The sequence below is a fragment of the Chlorocebus sabaeus genome, chromosome 22, assembly GCF_047675955.1.
Source record: "Chlorocebus sabaeus isolate Y175 chromosome 22, mChlSab1.0.hap1, whole genome shotgun sequence".
NCBI lineage: Eukaryota > Metazoa > Chordata > Mammalia > Primates > Cercopithecidae > Chlorocebus > Chlorocebus sabaeus.
The window spans coordinates 91,668,649-91,687,562 of record NC_132925.1 but is presented as its reverse complement, the minus strand read 5'-3'; the positions used below and the strand labels follow the sequence as shown (position 1 = coordinate 91,687,562).

Here is an 18,914-nt window from a genome sequence, read left to right as displayed (position 1 = left end):
CCATCCTGAAGCTATCAATCATCAGCATACAAAAAGATATGACCTTGGATATTCCAAGGATTTTAGGAGTTATATGACAGGAGAAGGGGAGGAAGACTAAATATATATTTCGTAATATCACAGGTATGATAACTGTACTCAAGCAATGCTTGACATATTCTCCACAATGAAATTTAAAATACTTTATATTTAAAATACTTTAAATTTAAAATATTTTTAAAAATTAAAATATATGAAAATAAACTAAAACATGAGGGCCAACATATACACATAATAATTATTAACAGTATTGTTTTATCCAAGAAAAGTTTTGCAAATATGGAAATAAAAAGGTCAATCTCTATTATGATAAAAGAAAATGAATATTCTGGCCAGGCGCAGTGGCTCACACTTGTAATCCCAACACTTTGGGAGGCCAAGGAGGATATATCATCTGAGGTCAGGAGTTCAAGACCAGCCTGGCCAACTTGGTGAAACCCCGCCTCTACTAAAAATACCAAAAAATTAGCCAGGTGTGGCAGCGGGCACCTGTAATCCCAGCTACTCAGGAGGCTGAGACAGAGAATTGCTTGAACCAGGGAGGCGGAGGTTGTAGTGAGCCAAGATCCTGCCACTGCACTCCAGCGTGTCTCAAAAAGAAAGAAAAAGAAAATGAAACCTTTTTTTTTTTGAGATGGAGTCTCACTCTATCACCCAGGCTAGAGTGCAGTGGCATGATCTCTGCTCACTGCAACCTCCGCCTCCCAGGTTCAAGCGATTCTCCTGCCTTAGCCTCCTGAGCAGCTGGGATTATAGGCGCACACCACCACACCCAGCTATTTTTTGTATTTTCAGTAGAGATGGGGTTTCACCATATTGGCCAGGCTGGTCTGGAACTCCTGACCTCGTGATCCACCTGCCTTGTGCTCCCCAAGTGCTGGGATTACAGGCGTGAACCACCGCACTCAGCCTGAATATTCTTAAATATTGATAGATACTGTCTGACATGTATACAATGTAAAGTTTCATAAATGTTCTTGCCCTTATAACCCAGAATTTCATTTTTAATTAGAAATAAAAGGAAAATCAGGGGAAGGGAAATTCTAAATGTCCAGAAGATTAGATTTATTCAATTATTTATAGTATACTTGAAAGTTGAGGCCGGGCGCGGTGGCTCAAGCCTGTAATCCCAGCACTTTGGGAGGCCGAGACGGGTGGATCACGAGGTCAGGAGATCGAGACCATCCTGGCTAATACGGCAAAACCCCGTCTCTACTAAAAATACAAAAAACTAGCTGGGTGAGTTGGCGGGCGCCTGTAATCCCAGCTACTCGGGAGACTGAGGCAGGAGAATGGCGTGAACCCAGGAGGCGGAGCTTGCAGTGAGCTGAGATCCGGCCACTGCACTCCAGCCTGGGCGACAGAGCGAGACTCCGTCTCAAAAAAAAAAAAAAGAAAGTTGAAACACTATCAGCCAGGTGCACTGGCTCGTGTCTGTGGTCCCAGATACTTAGGAGGCTGAGGTGGGAGGACTGCTTGAGCCCAGGAGTTCAAGCCCAGCCTGGGCAACACAGTAAGGCCTCTTTTCTACAAAAAATTTTTTAAAAGATTTTTTTAAATTACCTGGGCATGGTGGTGCATGTCTGTAGTCCCAGCTGCTGGGGGGCTGAGGCGGGAGGAGTGCTTGAGCCCATGGAGGCTGTACTGAGCTGTGATTGTGCTACTGCATTCCAGCCTGAGCGACAGCACTAGACCCTGTGCCCCCCACAAACAGAAAGAACAAAAACCAAACAACTGTGCCCCCCACAAACAGAAGGAACAAAAACCAAACAACTTTCCCCAAACAAAAATACTATGCAGCTATTAAAATATTCTTTTAGAACAATACTTTAAAGAGAAAATGTTCATAAAGCATTAATAACAAAAGCAGATACGATAAGGCAGTAGGCCTAAATGTTTTCTTAGCTGTCATCTCTCTAACCTTTTAAAACTGCAATTTACTTAAACCTTTTCATGCCACAGAAAACACAGGCAGTTCACCATTTTATAATGCTTAATACCAAACCTCAATATAAGGACAGTGTAATGAAGGAAAAACATACAAATAAACCAGTGTTTTGTGTGTCTAGCCACGGAATAAACAGAATAACATAAAGGACCATAGGACTTAGGCCCAGACAACCATCACACTAGTTCACCCATGCCAGGTGCTATGTCTAACACCTATAATCCCGGCACTTTGGGAGGCCAAGGTGGGAGGATCGCCTGAGCCCAGGAGTTTCAGACCAGCCTGTGCAACACGGCGAAAGCCTATCTCTACAAAAAATACAAAAATTAGCTGGGTTTGGTGGCACACACCTATAGTACCAGCTGCTTGAGAGGCTGAGGTGGGAGGATTGCTTGAGCCTGGGAGTTGAAGAGTGCAGTGAGCTGAGATCATGCCACTGCACTCTAGCCTGGGTGACAGAGACCCTGTCTCAGAAACAGAAAACAACAAAACAGCCTATACAACTATGACCAATGCAATGAATTAACTTGAAGAATTAGACAGACAGACCTTTATAAAAATCAAGTATTTAATAGGCCACGATAGGTCTGGATTAAAAGGAAATAAAATATCTACAACAAATGATAATAAAAACATTTCAGGTCAAAAGTTATGAGACAAATCTAAAGCAGTGGGAAATTCATAGATTCAAATAGATTTATCCAGAAATAAGAAAATTAAAAACAAACGAGTTAACCATTCAACTCACGAAGCTGGAGACAGCAACACAGCAAGCCTGCTCTCCTTAGGCAAAGGACAGCCTACTGAGAGAAGACTTTTCAACAATAATCATTCTACTACAGTCAACACAGAAACAATTATGGCCAACAGCAAGCGGGGGCCTCCACCTTTGCCCAGCTGTCATACAGTGCCCCAGTCACCACTCTACTGGGATGGAATGAACTTACGCTCCCTCCCAGCAATGATGAGACAAGTCCCCACCAAAGGTGTCAATGGAGTTTGTGCTAGGGAACCCAGACTTCCACCCACACCTTTCTTGCAGTATCAGAGGAGGCCTGCTAAAACGTAAGATTTACATAGACCCGAGACTCACAAATATACAGGAGACAATGGAAAAATCACTGGTCATACCAAGAACCACAAAAATCTCAACTTGAATAGGAAAAGACAATCAATTGATACCAATACTATGAATGGATGTTGGATTTGTCTGATTTTAAAGCAGCCATCTTAAAACTGCTTCAACAGGCAATTATGAACATACTCAAAGCAACTGAAAAACCAACATGAAAATAGCCAAGTATCGGTGAGGCGTGGTGGCTCACACTTGTAATCCCAGTGCTTTGGGGGGCCAAGGCAGGAGGATCGCTCGAGGCTAGGAGTTCAAGACCAGCCTGAGCAACATAGCTAGATCCCATCTCTGTTAAAAGAAACACACACACACACACACACACACACACAAAACCCCAGCAAAACTTACCTAAGAAAATAAATGAACCACTAAGTGGAAGTTTTTAGAATTGAAAAATACATTATCTGTGCTAGAGCAAAAAGGAACCTAGGAAACTAACCTCATGGGCCTTCTCAGGACTAGTTGACTCTTTGGGATTGGCCCCAGACATGCTCTTCCTCCTCTTTGTATTTCCAGGTGGAGACTCCTCTTGAGATCGTTCTGGTCTCTTCAACACTGACCGAGTGCTGGAGCTACACAGGGAAGGGGAGTCAAACAGCTTGCATCGGTTGTCCTTACAGGAAAAAAAAACAGACAGACCCATCTTTCATTAAAACCTGTTCACTTGAATGGTAAGACAAATAAACCATTCTAAATTAGCAAACAGACACTGCTGATTCATCTAGTCCTAGCAACTCTCATAGGGCCTGGCACATAGCAGGCACTGAGCACTTAGTGCTCAATGAATATATACTCAGCTGACATTATATACAGACGAGTAAAACATCCTTTGCCCTCACAAAAACTGTCTAAATAATCCTGCGTCAAGAGAAGTGTGACCTTCCAGTCAGGAACACATTTTTGGCTTGCCTATCTTCCCCTCCATTTTATTACTTGCACCTTGCTTAAGCAGCTCAATGGGTTTAAATACCCCACCTAAATCCAGAAAAGATGCACCGTAGCCAGGTTATAATAAAAATGGGGGCATGATCAGTTAAGGTATAGTTAAGATGGTAAATTTGGAGGGAGTGGGGATGGGCTAGTAGCAAATGTCTTTCGAAATTGTGTTCAAAGTCTTTTTTTCTACTGGTCTTTTAAAGACTAATTTCCCAGGTTGGGCGTGGTGGCTCATGCCTGTAATCCCAACACAGTGGATCACGTGAGGTCAGAAGTTCAATACCAGCCTGGCCAACATGAAGAAACCAAAAATACAAAAAAATTAGCCAGGTGTGGTGGTGCTTGCCTTTAATCCCAGCTACCCAGGAGGCTGAGGCATGAGAATCACTTGAAGCCAGGAGGTGGAGGTTGCAGTGAGCTAAGATTGTACCATTGCACTCCAGCCTGGGTGACAGAGCAAGACTGTCTCAAAAAAAAATAAACAAAGACGAATTTTCCAGAGTCCAAGGGAAGCCAACCTGACCAGTGGTAGAGAGAATCAGCTCTCTAAACGCATCTCAGCCTATTCTCGACTCCATGTGTCTTGGCCTGGCTTTTCCTTCTGCACAGAATGTCCTTTCACATCTCAGTAAACCATTCATTTTCAAGTTGATGCTAACATTTTTTTTTCTTTTTTTTTTTTACACGGAGTCTTGCTCTGTCGCCCAGGCTGGAGTGCAGTGGCGCAATCTGGGCTCACTGCAAGCCCCACCTCTTGGGCTCACACCATTCTCCTGCCTCAGCCTCCTGAGTAGCTGGGACTACAGACACCCGCCACCACGCCCAGCTAATTTTTTTTTTTTTTTTTGTATTTTTAGTAGAGATGGGGTTTCACTGTGTTACTCAGGATGGTCTCGATCTCCTGACCTCGTGATCCGCATGCCTCGGCCTCCCAAAGTGCTGGGATTACAGGCGCGAGCCATTGTGCCTGGCTGATGCTAACATTTCAATGTCACTTCTTTGAAATCTTCCTGATAATCCCCAATGGAACAGATCACTCCCACATCTGCTCCCAGAGACCAGGGATTTTCTCCCTCTTTTGTCTGAGTTTATTTACCATTATGGCTCCCAGCAATGGTTAGTTTGTAACAACCATTTGTGGAAGAAATTTCCCCACTATTAAGAGCTTACAAGCCGATGCTTATGATTTTAAAATCAGATCTATAAAACTAATAGCCACTTCCAAAGTGTTCTCACATTTTATGTAATTGTATGCCTATCAAAATGACCTGGTAAATTTACTCAAACATGTGTACTGGGTTAACATATTTTCTCAAAAGTTATGCACATGAATGTACTATAATCCATAAGTGATCTCAAAATTGTAGCTTGGCTGGGTGCGGTGGCTCATGCCTGTAAACCCAGCACTTTGGGAGGCAGGTGGATAGATCACCTGAGGTCAAGAGTTTGAGACCAGCCTGGCCAACATAGTGAAACCTGATCTCTACTAAAAATACCAAAAAAATTAGCCGGGAGTGGTGGCGTAAGCCTGTGGTCCCAGCTACTCAGGAGGCTGAGGCAGGAGAATCACTTGAACCCAGGAGGCAGAGGTTGCAGCAGGTCACGATTGCACCACTGCACTGCACTCCAGCCTGGGCAACAGAGGGAGACTCTGTCTCAAAAACAAAACAAAACAAACAAACAAACAAACAAAAAAATGGTAGCTCATTTGTTCCATAATTATAGTTCAGGTTATTGATAATTAAAATATATGAACTTATCAATTTAGATGTGTACCTAAGGGTGTGTATCTCTGAATATACAGGTGTATATATCTGTGTAGGAACATTCTTGCTTCTAACTTTTAAAGTATCCCTATGATGAAAACACGAATCTAGCGTGTGTGTGTGTGTATATATGTTATTTTGAATATATATACACACATACACTATAGATTCTGTATCTATACTATGCTTTCTGTTTGAAAGTATCCCTATGATGGAAACACAAATCTATACTGTGTGTGTGTATATGCGTGTGTGTGTCTGTGTGAGTATATATGTGTGTGTGTATATATATATATATAAATAAATTATTTTTAAAATTGAAAATATCTACCTGAAAATACCCAGCCTCAGGTAGGTATTTTCAATTAAAAAAAAAAAAAAAAAAAATCCAGCCAGGCACAGTGGCTGTAATCCCAGCATTTTGGGAGGTTGAGGTGGACAGATCACCTGAGGTCAGGAGTTCGAGACTAAAAATACAAAAATTAGCTGGGTGTGGTGGCAGGCACCTGTAATCCCAGCTACTCGGGAGGCTGAGGCAGGAGAATCACTTGAACCTGGGAGGCAGAGGTTGCAGCAAGCCAAGATTGTGCCATTGCACTCCAGACTAGGCAACAAGAATGAGACTCCGTCTCAAACAAAACAAAACAAAACAAAACAACAACAACAAAAAAACCCTGTGAGTTACTGTTGCTTGTCTAATTTTATGCTAGGTTCTGTGGAATATGAATGAGAATAACCTAAAAAAAGTAAAGTCTTCAGGCTAAAGGCTTCAGATAGGCTTTTTTCAAACTGACTAGATGGTAAAAGCCAGGAATGACCATGGTCCCGCCTAACCCACACTCCTTATAGATCAGGAGACATGCAGAGAGATATCATCACTAAAGGTTTGTAGGTAGCCAAAGTGAGGCCTAAAACCCAGATCCCCAAATCCTATCATTCATTTCAATCTTTGGCTATACTCAACTAAGGACTACTCTGTCCAGTGCCCCAATCACTCAGGGCTTCCTCCAGACACACTAAAACAACTCACAAGGTTTGTAGTTCTCATGACGAGAGGAGCTGTCCAGAGGCTTGCCATGCACGAGGGGGTCTCCTCCTCATTCTAAAAAAACAGAAAAATTGATTTTAAAAAGATCCTGTAGAGACTAACATTCGTTTAAATGCTTTAGGTGTGTTTCTCCCTGAAGAATACCAGTTGGCCTGGATAGGAAGTATCCTTAATGTACCATCCTATACCATTCTGATTTCATGTTTCTAGCATATAAGACTGTTAGTTAGCTCCTTCAGGGTAAGAAGGATCATATGTCTTCTTTTGATACCCCCATCTCCCAACCCAAAGGATTTAATAAGGCTAGTAGCCCTATTATTAAATGAATTATCACCACATGAACAAAAGTATCGGCTAAGCAAGCCCCGGGGAATTGCTGTTGCTGTTCTTTTTCACATCACATGACTTCTCCAGAGGTAATTAGTAGAATAGATAGGAACACACACACACACGCACACACATACACGGTACCTTCAGATTCTCTCCATCGAGAAGGTCCACGAAGCCATCATCCTCATCAGACAAAGTGGCTGTCACAGGTGATTGGGGTGTAAAAAGAGGAATGAAATTCCCTCGTTCACTGCTATCTCTTTCATTTGAGGAAAGCTGTAAGACAAAATTCACGGATTAATAATAAATGAGAGCTCTGGTCCACTTTGATTTCCTTGAATGGGTCACTAGTTTCTATGATGAAAACATACTATGTTATGCTTGTTACACAAAGTAATATTTTAGCAATTACTGATTATAGGAAAATGTATCCCAAGATTATAAATGATTTGATGTCCACACACAGCCCTGAGTAGTCCAGTAGCCTTCACAGAGAACTCTTGCCAGAAGCAATTCACCTTATAATGGGTACTAGAGATAGCCTCTTGTGAAGAACAAGGTTTCTTTTATTAGGAGGTTGCATCAGTGAACACCGATCAGCATTGAGGACTGTGACAGTATGAGAATCTGCTGAAATGAGTTAAGGCAAGCAGATGCAGACCTCTATTGAGAGCATAAAATGGCCTAGAGAACGCACTTACATATAACTTCAGTTCTGACAGGGGGGAATAAAAGGTAACTTCCTTCTATAAAATCTATCCTCGTTCTTTAGACTTGGGATTTAAATGCTGCACAGTTTTTAAATGAGGAATTACTGTGTGCCAGATACTACAACATAATCTTTAGACATATAATCTAATAGAAGCCTCACAATATACTAGCTAATTGTGAGGCTAGTAATCCTTTCCTTTTCCTTTAGCAAATCAGGAAACTCGTGCTTAAGAGAGGTTACCAAGATTATACACCTCACGTGTTTGACTCCAAAATCCAAACTCTTCTCACTACACTATCTCCCTAGGAGACAACCATTCCCAGAATTAAAATGGCGGTACCTCATTAGCCAACCTATAGTCATATATTTTTTTGGGAAACCTCTAAACATGGAATATAGAAAATTTAGAAAAACTGCTCATAAATCCACACCTGGAGATAAATCCTACTAGTAGAAACACTGCTAATACTGAATTCTTTATTTTCTAGGCACTTTCAAATTCAGAAAAAAAGCTTAGAGTTTTTTCACGGTAGCAGGGTAGTCCCAATGTTATGACCTACAAGTAATCTTTAAAATCCAAATCTCTTTGGGGTGTGAATCTGTTGTAAATTAGGTGGCCCTCCTTCGAGTTTCTGAGTGGATCATGCACTAAGGAATCCTCTCTGCAGCTGGCCTATTCTGGTTCTGGCATTAGCTTTGCTTCACAATATAAAAGAAGTTCTGGGCAGTCTCTAGTCCTCCCCAAGTGCACCTGACCACACTCTGGGAAATGGCAAATTTTTTTAGCCAGCTGAGCCTAGGAGTAGATTATTATGGGGAAGTACCTTTATCACGAAAGCTCACACTATATCACACCAACTTTTGTGAGGTAGGTTCTGGGATCCCTAGGTGCAGATATGATACAGGCTCTAGTCGCTAAGCACACACCAAATATATTGTTTCTGATATCCAACTTTTAAAGCGTTACTGTGTACTTGGGAATTTAGAGATTGCTTATTGAGACAGGAATTCATTGTCCAGGCTGGAGTACAGTGGTCTGATCATAGCTCACTGCAGCCTCGAATTCTTGGGCTCAAACAATCCTCCCACTTCAGCCTCCCAAATAATTGGGACTATAGGAACAAGCCACCACACTCTGCTTATTTTTTAACTTTGTACAGATAGGGTCTCATGTTACCCAGGCTGGTTTTGAACTCCTCCTGACCTCAGGTAATCCTCCCACCTTGGCCTCCCAAGGTGCTGGGATTACAGCCATGAGCCACGGCACCCAGCCAGAGATCATTAAATCCTGGTTTCCCACTTAGGTATATCCTTTGGTAAATCATCCAAACCTCTCTAGTGGTACTTTTCTAATCTGTTCAAGTGGGTTAACTCCACTTACTTCACAAGACAAGAACATATAAAAGTGCTTTGTGCAAATAATAGACAGAGTAGCAACACTGGCTGAACCTCAGAACACAAACCAGATTGGAAAGGTGTATTTTCAGATTTAAGATCCTAGGTAAACCTGCAAGCCAAATGTGGTCATCCTGCTCAAGTTGGGCCTCTTCAATCTATAGATGCTATCAGTTAATCCAATTCAGACCAACAGCAGGAAACTTTGGAAGTAATGACAGTCCCTGTCTGGCAAATACATAGCCCTAAAACAAGTGACCCCAAAACTGCCCAGTAGCCTGAGCGTTCACTGGAATCTATAGTAGTTCTTTAAAAAAAAAAAAAAAAAAAAAAAAAAAAAAAAAAAAAAGAGAGATGTGGTCTCACTGTGCTGCCCAGGACTCAAGCGATCCTCCTGTCTCAGTTTTCCAAAGTGCTGAGATTATAGGCATGAGCCATGGCACCTGGCCCATAACTGTTCTTAACAAACCACCTTTGGAGGAAGTCAAGTGCTCTCTCTCCAGCTCTTTGAGAAGCACTTAGAATGCATAGTAAAAGAGCAAGTTTTAAGTAAGAGATCTAGTGTTACGGCTCTTTTAAAATTTGTCTCGCAGGCTTTCCAGTTTTTGCCAGAAAGCCCTTAAACAAACAAACAAACAAAAAATAGTAAGAGATCTAATCCCACCATACATACATTTACGATGACCCAGGATTTCCCAGATTAACAAGGTCAAATATTCCTTGCACAACTCCAATATTTCAAACACCATCTCCCACTCTTACTACCACCTATCTGTTCTCCAGACACAGCAAAACCACCAAGAATGCTTGACAGTCTAGTTTCAAAAAAAAAAGTCAAGGTAAAGACAGCTAGTGCTACTGTAGTGCCTTCAATTCTGGATGAAAGAAGGTGTTTTAATCCTTTCTTCCTATCAGGAAATCCCCTATGAAAGCCAGAGCACATACCATCCAAGCTGGGGCAGAGTTCTGCCTCTGTGCGAAGAGATCTTTACCCTCCTGGAGTCCATGAGAGTGCAGGCAGCCACGAGATACAGGTCTTACTGGCTTCTTAAACTCAAAGGCTTCCTGCAAGACATAGTCGAGACATCTACTGTCCATGAAAACCAACTCAGGCCTCAGCTTGGGTGAAAGAGGCAAGGAAGTGGGCACTGTTCACCTTTCTGCCTCCAAATTAAAGTTTCACCTAATTCGAACAATGGATCTCTGTAGCTAAGAATATGCAAGGCTCTGTCAACAGCTAACTTCTAAAGTAACATCTTTTTCTTGCCATACTGTATTTCCTAACACAAGTATCAGCCAAATATACAAAACATGATAAATAAGCTAAATCACAATGTTTCTGAAATCTAGAGTAAAAATAAATAAAATCTAATATAATTGCCTGTGAATAGTTGTCAAAATTTTCCATCTAGATCCATCTGTTTCAGGGCTTCATATCTCCAGCTCTTCCTACCAACTGAGATAATTTTTTCTACTTAAAATTATTATTCTATTCTATACTAAAAGCAATGAAAAAAAAGCCCTACTGGTTTACTCAACATGGACGATTCTTACAAGCATAATGTGTTAAAGCCAGATATGATAGAATACATATTGTATGATTCCACTTTATGGAATGAAAGCACTCACAGGCCCCCTGCCCTAAAATATTCACTTAAGAACTCATAATTAAGTGTTAAAAGCAGTAATGGCTAGCACTGGCATGGGTGGCTGGGTTCCCCATCGCCCTTGGTCTCGGGGTCGCTGTCGGCACTGAGGCTGCAGCTATCATGGTGAACTTACTTCAGATTGTGCGGGACCACTGGGTTCATGTTCTTGCCCCTATGGGATTTGTCATTGGATGTTATTTAGACAGGAAGAGTGATGAATGGCTAACTACCTTCCGGAACAAGAGTATGTTATTTAAAAGGGAATTGCGACCTAGTGAGAAGTTACCTGGAAGTAAAGACTGGCTGAATTACAGAATGTTCACATTTTAAAGTTCTGAGAGAAATAAAAACGTTCAGAACCAAAAAAAAAAAAAAAAAAAAGAGGCTGTAATATTTTACAGTGATTTCTATGCCAACACGGTACTAAGTACTTTCTGCGCATTAACTTTTTAACCATCAAATACAACCTGATTGTCCCGATTTTACAGGTGAGAAAACTAGACCTTGCAGGTTAAGCAACGTGCCCAAAATACTGAAGTAAAACAGGACAACTCCAGAGTGAGCACTCTTTAACCACCACCTATGCTGTTTTCCCTTTAAAACAAAGCTCTAAGCAAGCAACCCTGAGAGAAGCCATTTCAGGGGAAAACCAGGCGTCAGTACAGCTTTGCCCTGGCAAAAAGCATGAGAGGCTGATAAACTGCTCCAAGCACTCAAGGCAGGAACTCATTTCCATATTCTTTCTCATGACATTTCCCAAGTTGATAAAGAAATCATCAGGAAAGTTCATGGAGGCTGTGGGTTTTACACTAAACCTGGAAGATTTTAAGGATTATGAACTGTGGCATTTTAGCAGGAATGGAAAAGGGGAGAAAGTAAATATACAGAAATACAGTAGAGAGAAGGCTGAAAAAATTACAACTGTTTTGGATGCCTACTCTGTGCAATGTCTAAGAGAACAAAAAAGCCAGGCCCATTCAGGGTAAACAACCACAAATTCACCTTCCAAGCCACCATTTCAGTTACTCTGAGATACCCTAAAACTTGTTAGCCCTGTTCTTACAAATACTGCCAAAGAGCCTCTTCCTAAGCTTACAGTTCATTTCAGGGTCAGAGCAAAGAGGCAAGGACAGCCTGGGCAGAGACTTCCAGACAAACACTATTTGTACATGTAATTACTCCTGTGAGCTACCATCTGAGCAACTCCTGCCTGTCAGGCACCATTTTCAATACTTCATACATAATCTTACTTATTGCCACATCCCTAAAAGATATTACTACTCCTATTTTACAAAAGAACAAAGAAGATTAAAAAGAGAAGAATTTGCCAACGTCATACGGCAGGATCCAAACCAAGATTTCTCTGACTCCAAAGACCGCACATAAAGGCCAAGTTTAGTTTCCCAGAAAGCAGCCCAGCCACTTATCTCTAAGCCACTGACAGCCTGTGGGTTTCACCTCTGCCTCAGGTTAGTATATTGAAGTCATGCTCACATTTTCCTTGTTCTCATCTGGGTCGATGAGCTGAAAGATGTCATGGTCGAGAGAATCAGAATGGCTCCTCTTCAGAGCTGGACTACATCCCAAGAGCTTCTGCTATCAAAGTGAAAACAGAAAATAATTAAGGCACACAAATAAAATTTCAGTGGAAAATTCAGTTCTCAAAAGAAAAAAGGGGGGCTGAGTAGGGGGTAGGCTAGCTCCTCACACACTGCAGTAGGTAACCAGCAAATGTGGCCAGAGCTCCACCTTGCCAGGACACAGCAATGAAGTTTCCATTCCATGGGTTTACAGCTAACCTCACAAGGTCTACAGCGAACCGCTCAACAGGGATTACAGTGCCAAATCAATCCCCAAATAACATTTGCATCAAAAGAATCCTTCCTGGTTTAATAAAGCTCTGTTAGAGATGGAGGACAAATTCCTCCAGGCCGAGCATCTTGAGTACTTATGAGACTAAGGAAAGGCTGGGAATAGTGGCTCTTGCCTGTAATCCTAGCACTTTGGGAGGCCAAGGCAGGAGTTTGAAACCAGCCTGGGCAACAGAGTGAGACCCCCATCTCTACAAAAAACACAAAAATCAGCCAGGTGTGATGATGTGCACCTATATATAGTCCCAGCTACTCTGGAGGTTGAGGTGGGAGGATCACTTGAGCCAGGGAAGCAGAGGTGGCAGTGAGCCAAGATTTTGCCACTGCACTCCAGCCTGGGTGACACAGCAAGACCTTGTCTCAAAGACTAAAGAAAAGTCGTTTTTACTTTCTAAATTAAGTGTCCTATCAAGGTCATGCTGGTAGCTAAGGAACAGGTAACAGGCATTAGCTCAAAATAAACAAGGAACTAACTTACAGGTAGGGAATGTATTCTTCTCATGGGATTTTCAAGGCTGTAATGAGATCAGAAGGTAAATAATGAGAATAAAACAAGTAAAGAGGTATTCATATTAGCAGAGAGACAGTGTTTAGCCTGTAGCTTGGGGGTATAGTCACAGACTCCCATTTTAGGCAAGAGATGGGAGAATAAATTTCTGAAGCTGTCTTATTCTCAGGAGCACCCCTAACACTAGGCTTCTAGGTGAAAAAAACAAACCCATGTCTTTTCTTAAAATACACATGTTCGGCTGCATGTAATCCCAGCACTATAGGAGGCCAAGGAGGGTGTATCACGAGGTTAGGAATTCGAGACCAGCCTGGCCAACACAATGAAACCTTGTCTCTAATAAAAATACAAAAATTAACCGGCTGTCGTGGTGCACGCTTGTAGTCCCAGCTACTCGGGAGGCAGAGGCAGGAGAACTGGTTGAACCTGGAAGGTGGAGGTTGCAGTGAGCCACTGCACTCTAACCTGGGCAGCAGAGTGAGACTCTACCTCCAAAAAAAAAAAAAAAAGAAAAAAGAAAAAAAACCCACAAACAAACAAAAAAACCCCACATGTTCTTATAAGGCTATGATGTCAGAGCACAGAGTAAGGGTTTGGGTAAGACCCGAACAGAACACCAAAATTATAGCTAAAATAAAGGGAGAAAAGTTCTGAAAATTGCTGACACAAACTATTCATTCTTGAGATTCCAGAGTGTTTCTAGGGACAGCTAAATCCAGGGCTCCAGTCAGTGTATGAAGAACTTCATTTAAATAAGGTATTTAAGTTTAGACACGTTCTTTCTAAGTCCAAACATTTAAAAGCAGTGAATACGTACTTTTCTTTACTGTCCAATGGCCCAGGAGAATCTAGACAGAAACCTATGGAAAAAAAACAAAACAAAACAAAACAAAACAAAACCTCTCAAGAAAAAATACAAAAACACCATTTTGTCATTAAAATTAAAACACTAAAAAAAGTACTTGGATCTTTATTTAAGTCAGGCAACAAATACTCATGGCTTGTACTTTTGTCAGAATTGATGTCATGGCTATTATATCGTCAAAAATGTCATGTTTGTACAAGTCTGAAAAATTTTTTCATAGTGTATTTACTGTTTTTCCTCCATTTGCAAATAACATCAAAAGAAATAGGATTTGAGAAGAGGGTGAATAAAACTGATTCATATCATGATTGTTTGGTTATTCAGATAGAAGTGACCCAGATAACTTTCTACGAGTTCCAATCACAGAAATAACAGGTACCAAATTTTCTTGGCATAGTTTTTAAAAAAAATTTTTTTTTTGAGACAGAGTCTTGCTCAGTCGCCCAGCCTGGAGTGCAGTGGCGCGATCTCAGCTCACTGCAAGCTCCGCCTTGCGGGTTCCTGCCATTCTCCTGCCTCAGCCTCCCAAGTAGCTGGGACTACAGGCGCCCGTCGCCACACCCGGCTAATTTTTTGCATTTTTAGTAGAGACGGGGTTTCACTGTGTTAGCCAGGATGGTCTCGATCTCCTGACCTCGTGATCCGCCCACCTCGGCCTCCCAAAGTGCTGGGATTACAGGCGTGAGCCACTGCGCCCAGCCTAGTTTTTAAATATTTTATCTTGTCAAATCATATGGGGTTTGAAAAATACAACTACTAGGCCGGGCACGGTGGCTCACACCTGTAATTCCAATACTTCGGGAGGTTGAGGCAGGTGGATGGCTTGAGGCCAGAAGTTCAAAACGAGCCTGGGGCAACATAGCAAGACTTGTCTCTACCAAAATTTAAAAAAAAATTAGTTGGGTGTGGTGGCACGTGCCTGTAGTCCCAGCTACTTGGGGAGGCTGAAGTGGGAGGTTCGCTTGAGCTTGTAAAGTTGAAGATGCAGTGAACCCTGATTGTGGCACTGTACTCCAGCCTGAAGCCTGGGCAACAGAGCAAGACCCTGTCTCAAAAAAAAAAAAAAAAAAAAAAAAAAGGCCAGGTGCAGTGACTTACCCCTATAATCCCAGCACTTTGGGAGGCCGAAGTGGGTGGATCACTTGAGGTCAGAAGTTTGAGACCAGCCTGGCCAACATGGTGAAACTCGTCTCTACTAAAAATACAAAAACTAGCTGGGTATGGTGGCCTGCACCTGTAATTCCAGCTACTAGGGAAGCTGAGGCAGGAGAATTGTCTGAATCTTGGAGGCGGAGGTTGCAGTGAGCCAAGATGGGGCCACTGCGTTCCAGCATGGGTGACAAGAGTTGAGACCTTGTCTCAAAATGAAAAATACTACTAGTCATGACATGCAAGGCAAGCACTTGCTGCCTTTAACAAAATGACACCAAAGTGTCCATCTCAAAACAGGAAGCAGGGTGAAGGAGACACTGTTCAGCATTACTTATATGTCAGCTCAGATGACGCAGACCTACCCACCCATAGCTCACATGTCTATGTAGCCTTACGGAAAGTGAAGTGTTAGAGTCCTTGCTCACCACACTGCTACAAATGATAATCCTATCCCCAGTTCTCTATTAAATTACATTCTACATACAGAAGCCTACATTACATTTTAAGACTTTTGCAGCCGGGCGTGGTGGCTCACGCCTGTAATCCCGGCACTTTGGGAGGCCGAGGCGGGGGGACCATGAGGTCAAGAGATTGAGACCATCCTGTCTAACACAGTGAAACCCCCTCTTTTCTAAAAATACAAAAAAATTAGCCGGGTGTGGTGGCGGGTGCCTGCAGTCCCAGCTACTCGGGAGGGTGAGGCAGGAGAATGGCATCAACCCCGGAGGCGCAGGTTGCAGTGAGCCAAGATTGCGCCACTGCACTCCAGCCTGGGAAACAGAGCAAGACGCCGTCTCAGAAAAAAAAAGGACTTTTGCTCTTGCAGTTCCTTTAACCTAAAGCATCTTTGCCCCAACGGTCTTATCTGTACAAATACAGATAAACTCTGCAGTAATATTAATGCATGAAGAATGAAGTGCACTGGCAATTTCCTCCATAGCAGCATCAATGAAATGATTTCATGACACTGTACTTCCAATAATTTGACCCTGTATTTTAGCCAGTTAAGATTGCCTGAATGCCACTTACGGTGGTATGGTGAATTTTACTTTACTACCCATCCTTAAAGGGCAAGCGCACACCATCTCCTTACAGACATTCGAAACCTATTTCCTTTCTTCATAAATAGCCATAAGGGCTCCTTTGTATTCTTCTTAATAATGTTTATCAATGGGCGTGGTGGCTCACGCCTGTAATCCTAGCACTTTGGGAGACCGAGGCAGGTGGATCACCTGAGGTTGGGAGTTCAAGACCAGCGTGACCAACATGAAGAAACTCTGTCTCTACTAAAAAATACAAAATTAGCTGGGTGTGGTGGTGCATGCCGGTAATCCTAGCTACTTGGGAGGCTGAGGCAGGAGAATCACTTGAACCCAGGAGGTGGAGGTTGTGGTGAGCCGAGATCATGCCATTGCACTCCAGCCTGGGCAACAAGAGCGAAACTCTGTCTCAAAAAAAAAAAAAAAAAAATGTTTATCACCCAATGCCGTGACTTCCTCAAGTTCTAACCAAAACTAACCTCCTGGGTGAAAAGGCATGTTTCAGGAAATTCACAGTATTGCTCCCCACACAACAGACTTAAATACCTGAATCCGTTGACTCAGAGGAGCCCATTCTCTGCAGATTACTGTTGTTCTTCACCTCCAGTGGTTGCTCATAATCACTGAAACCAACAGAAATAAACCATGAGTGATTTATAGGATATAATTAAAAGGTCACATGCAGGAGATAGGCCATGAGATTAAGCAGCAGCCACTTTAAGAGGCAGATTAAGAAGCAAAGATCCCACTTTGCCACTCTGAACACCCAATTAGCACTTGGGCAAAGGAGAAAAAAGGAGTGGGTGGGCATGGCCTTGGACCACACTGCAGGTTATGATGGCTATGGCAAATATTGGAGTATTTCCTAAAACAAGAGCATGTGTCCTAGGTACTGTGACAGAGTCGGGATGAAAGTTGAACAGGGCACTTTCTGCTTTTCAGAAGTTGGGAAATGCACGAGACATGTGCTTAGCAAACGGGATGCCAGAGATTGAAGGGAAAGTAGCTCTTCCGCCGGAAACACCGTGGAATGCATTTTTTGCTATCAGGAAAAGCCCAGGAAGCTTTCAGAAAGTTAGGTAAAAAGACCTGGCCTTAGGAAAGCAGCAGAGTGGACATCAGGAATGTGCACGGGTCGAGGGACTGAGATGATTTTACATAAACGCCAGGAAAGAAAATGCCATGGTCCTTTATTGAGAAGGAACAAAGATCACAGCAAACTAAGATCCTGAGGGTGGTTTAGCAAAGGGTGAATGTGAGCGCCTAGAAGAGCCTGATTTTCCCCGCGGGGGTAGATTCCAAAGAGCTTCCAGGGATAGAGACAGAAGTAGAGTACGGAGCAATCCGAAATGGGTGAAGGTGGGCCTGGCTCGGGCTTAGGCCCGAGATCTCCACCTCTTCCCCTGGGAGGTCCGGACCGCCTCTCCCGCCCAACATTCCGCCCGGGCGGGGGTGCACATGGCGGGCCCTAGCCCGGCTGTCCCGGAGCGGCGAACCCGGACGGAAGGGTCTCGCCCTTCTCCCGGTCCGTTTCCTGGCCTGAGCTCCCCGAGGCCGATGCCAAGGCCAGGGGCCTGGGACACCGCCCGCCGGTCTCTCCTCACCTGCCCAGCCCCTGCAGCTGGTCCATAGTGACGGTCAGGTTAGTGACAGGCGACAGTCCCCCGGCGGCTGGCGCGCCAAATAGCGCCTTCACGACGGGCTGCGGCACGGGAGGGGGGCTGCAGGCGAAGAGCAGGCGGCGGCGGTGCGGGGGCTCCGGGCCCAGTTCCATGGCGGCGCCCGGCCTCGCAGAGCTCCAGCTCCCTCTTCCTCCGCCTCCGCCGCGACCGCCCCGCCCCGCACACACCGGCCTCGGCCGCGCGCCACCGGCGCCCGCGGGTCAAACACAAACACGACTCCGCGGTTCAGGGACGCTGCTGCCGCGGGCAAGCGGCGCGGCCGGGCGGGTGTGCGGACCCTCCAGGCGCCAGCCACAGGCACGGGTGCTTCCCTCTCACACCGCGAGGCCAGCGGGCGGGCGGGCGGGCGCCGGCAACCTGAAGATTAAATCCAAACAAACGCGGCGGGTCAGCGAGAGAAGGCGGGCGAGAGCCTCGAGGCAACGGCCCAGACTCAAGCTGTCTTCGCTGTTCTCCCACCCGCTTGCCCAGCTCTGGGTAGCAGAAAACCGAGCCGACCTCCACCTCTTACCCAGGCTGTCGCAGCCAATCTGGCCTTTCGCGGTAATAGCAGCTCAGTGGGGGCCGCTGCTGCCCCGCCCCCCTTTCCTAGTTGGCGCCAAATGGAATCCACCAATCAGTAAGCAACTTCTCCTCCTCGCAACCGAATGGCAGCTAGGCTGGGCCAATGAGAGGGGAAGAAGCAAGCGGCTCGCGGGACTCTGCCAGGTCGTCCGCTCTCAGAAGGGGGCGGAGCCTAGAGTGGACTAGCGCGGATCAAAATGAGCGGGGGATCAGAGGTCAATGAAAACTCCCAGCAGACCCTGCGAGACACTGCTCGCGGCTGAAAGGCCCCCTTGCC

The 18,914-nt window shown here is 44.1% G+C and overlaps 1 protein-coding gene, 1 non-coding gene and 1 pseudogene across 6 annotated transcripts in view; 2 read left to right on the top strand and 1 right to left on the bottom strand.

The window, feature by feature from the left end:
* Window positions 1-18,633, bottom strand: part of CDC25A (cell division cycle 25A) — a 32,171-nt gene extending 13,538 nt beyond the window's left edge. Inside the window, exons 1-9 of one of the 4 annotated variants that reach the window (XM_073010251.1) lie at window positions 17,996-18,633; window positions 16,938-17,014; window positions 14,152-14,194; window positions 13,305-13,341; window positions 12,450-12,551; window positions 10,252-10,371; window positions 7,341-7,475; window positions 6,852-6,923; window positions 3,559-3,732 (exon numbers count right to left, since the gene is read on the bottom strand). In XM_073010251.1, coding sequence (XP_072866352.1) covers window positions 3,559-3,732; window positions 6,852-6,923; window positions 7,341-7,475; window positions 10,252-10,371; window positions 12,450-12,551; window positions 13,305-13,341; window positions 14,152-14,194; window positions 16,938-17,014; window positions 17,996-18,165 — 930 coding nt within the window. In that variant the 5' untranslated portion in view covers window positions 18,166-18,633. The remainder of the gene's footprint in view (window positions 1-3,558; window positions 3,733-6,851; window positions 6,924-7,340; window positions 7,476-10,251; window positions 10,372-12,449; window positions 12,552-13,304; window positions 13,342-14,151; window positions 14,195-16,937; window positions 17,015-17,995) is intronic. The other 3 variants (XM_038003995.2, XM_038003996.2, XM_038003997.2) reach the window with 3 other exon arrangements.
* Window positions 9,866-9,927, top strand: LOC119626035 (U7 small nuclear RNA). Its single transcript, XR_005242233.1, has one exon. It is a non-coding gene; the product is annotated as a U7 small nuclear RNA (small nuclear RNA).
* LOC140709789 (NADH dehydrogenase [ubiquinone] 1 beta subcomplex subunit 1 pseudogene) lies at window positions 11,003-11,321 on the top strand (annotated as a pseudogene). The gene has a single exon (XR_012090512.1). The product of XR_012090512.1 is annotated as an NADH dehydrogenase [ubiquinone] 1 beta subcomplex subunit 1 pseudogene (transcript).
* Window positions 18,634-18,914: the final 281 nt, after the last annotated feature.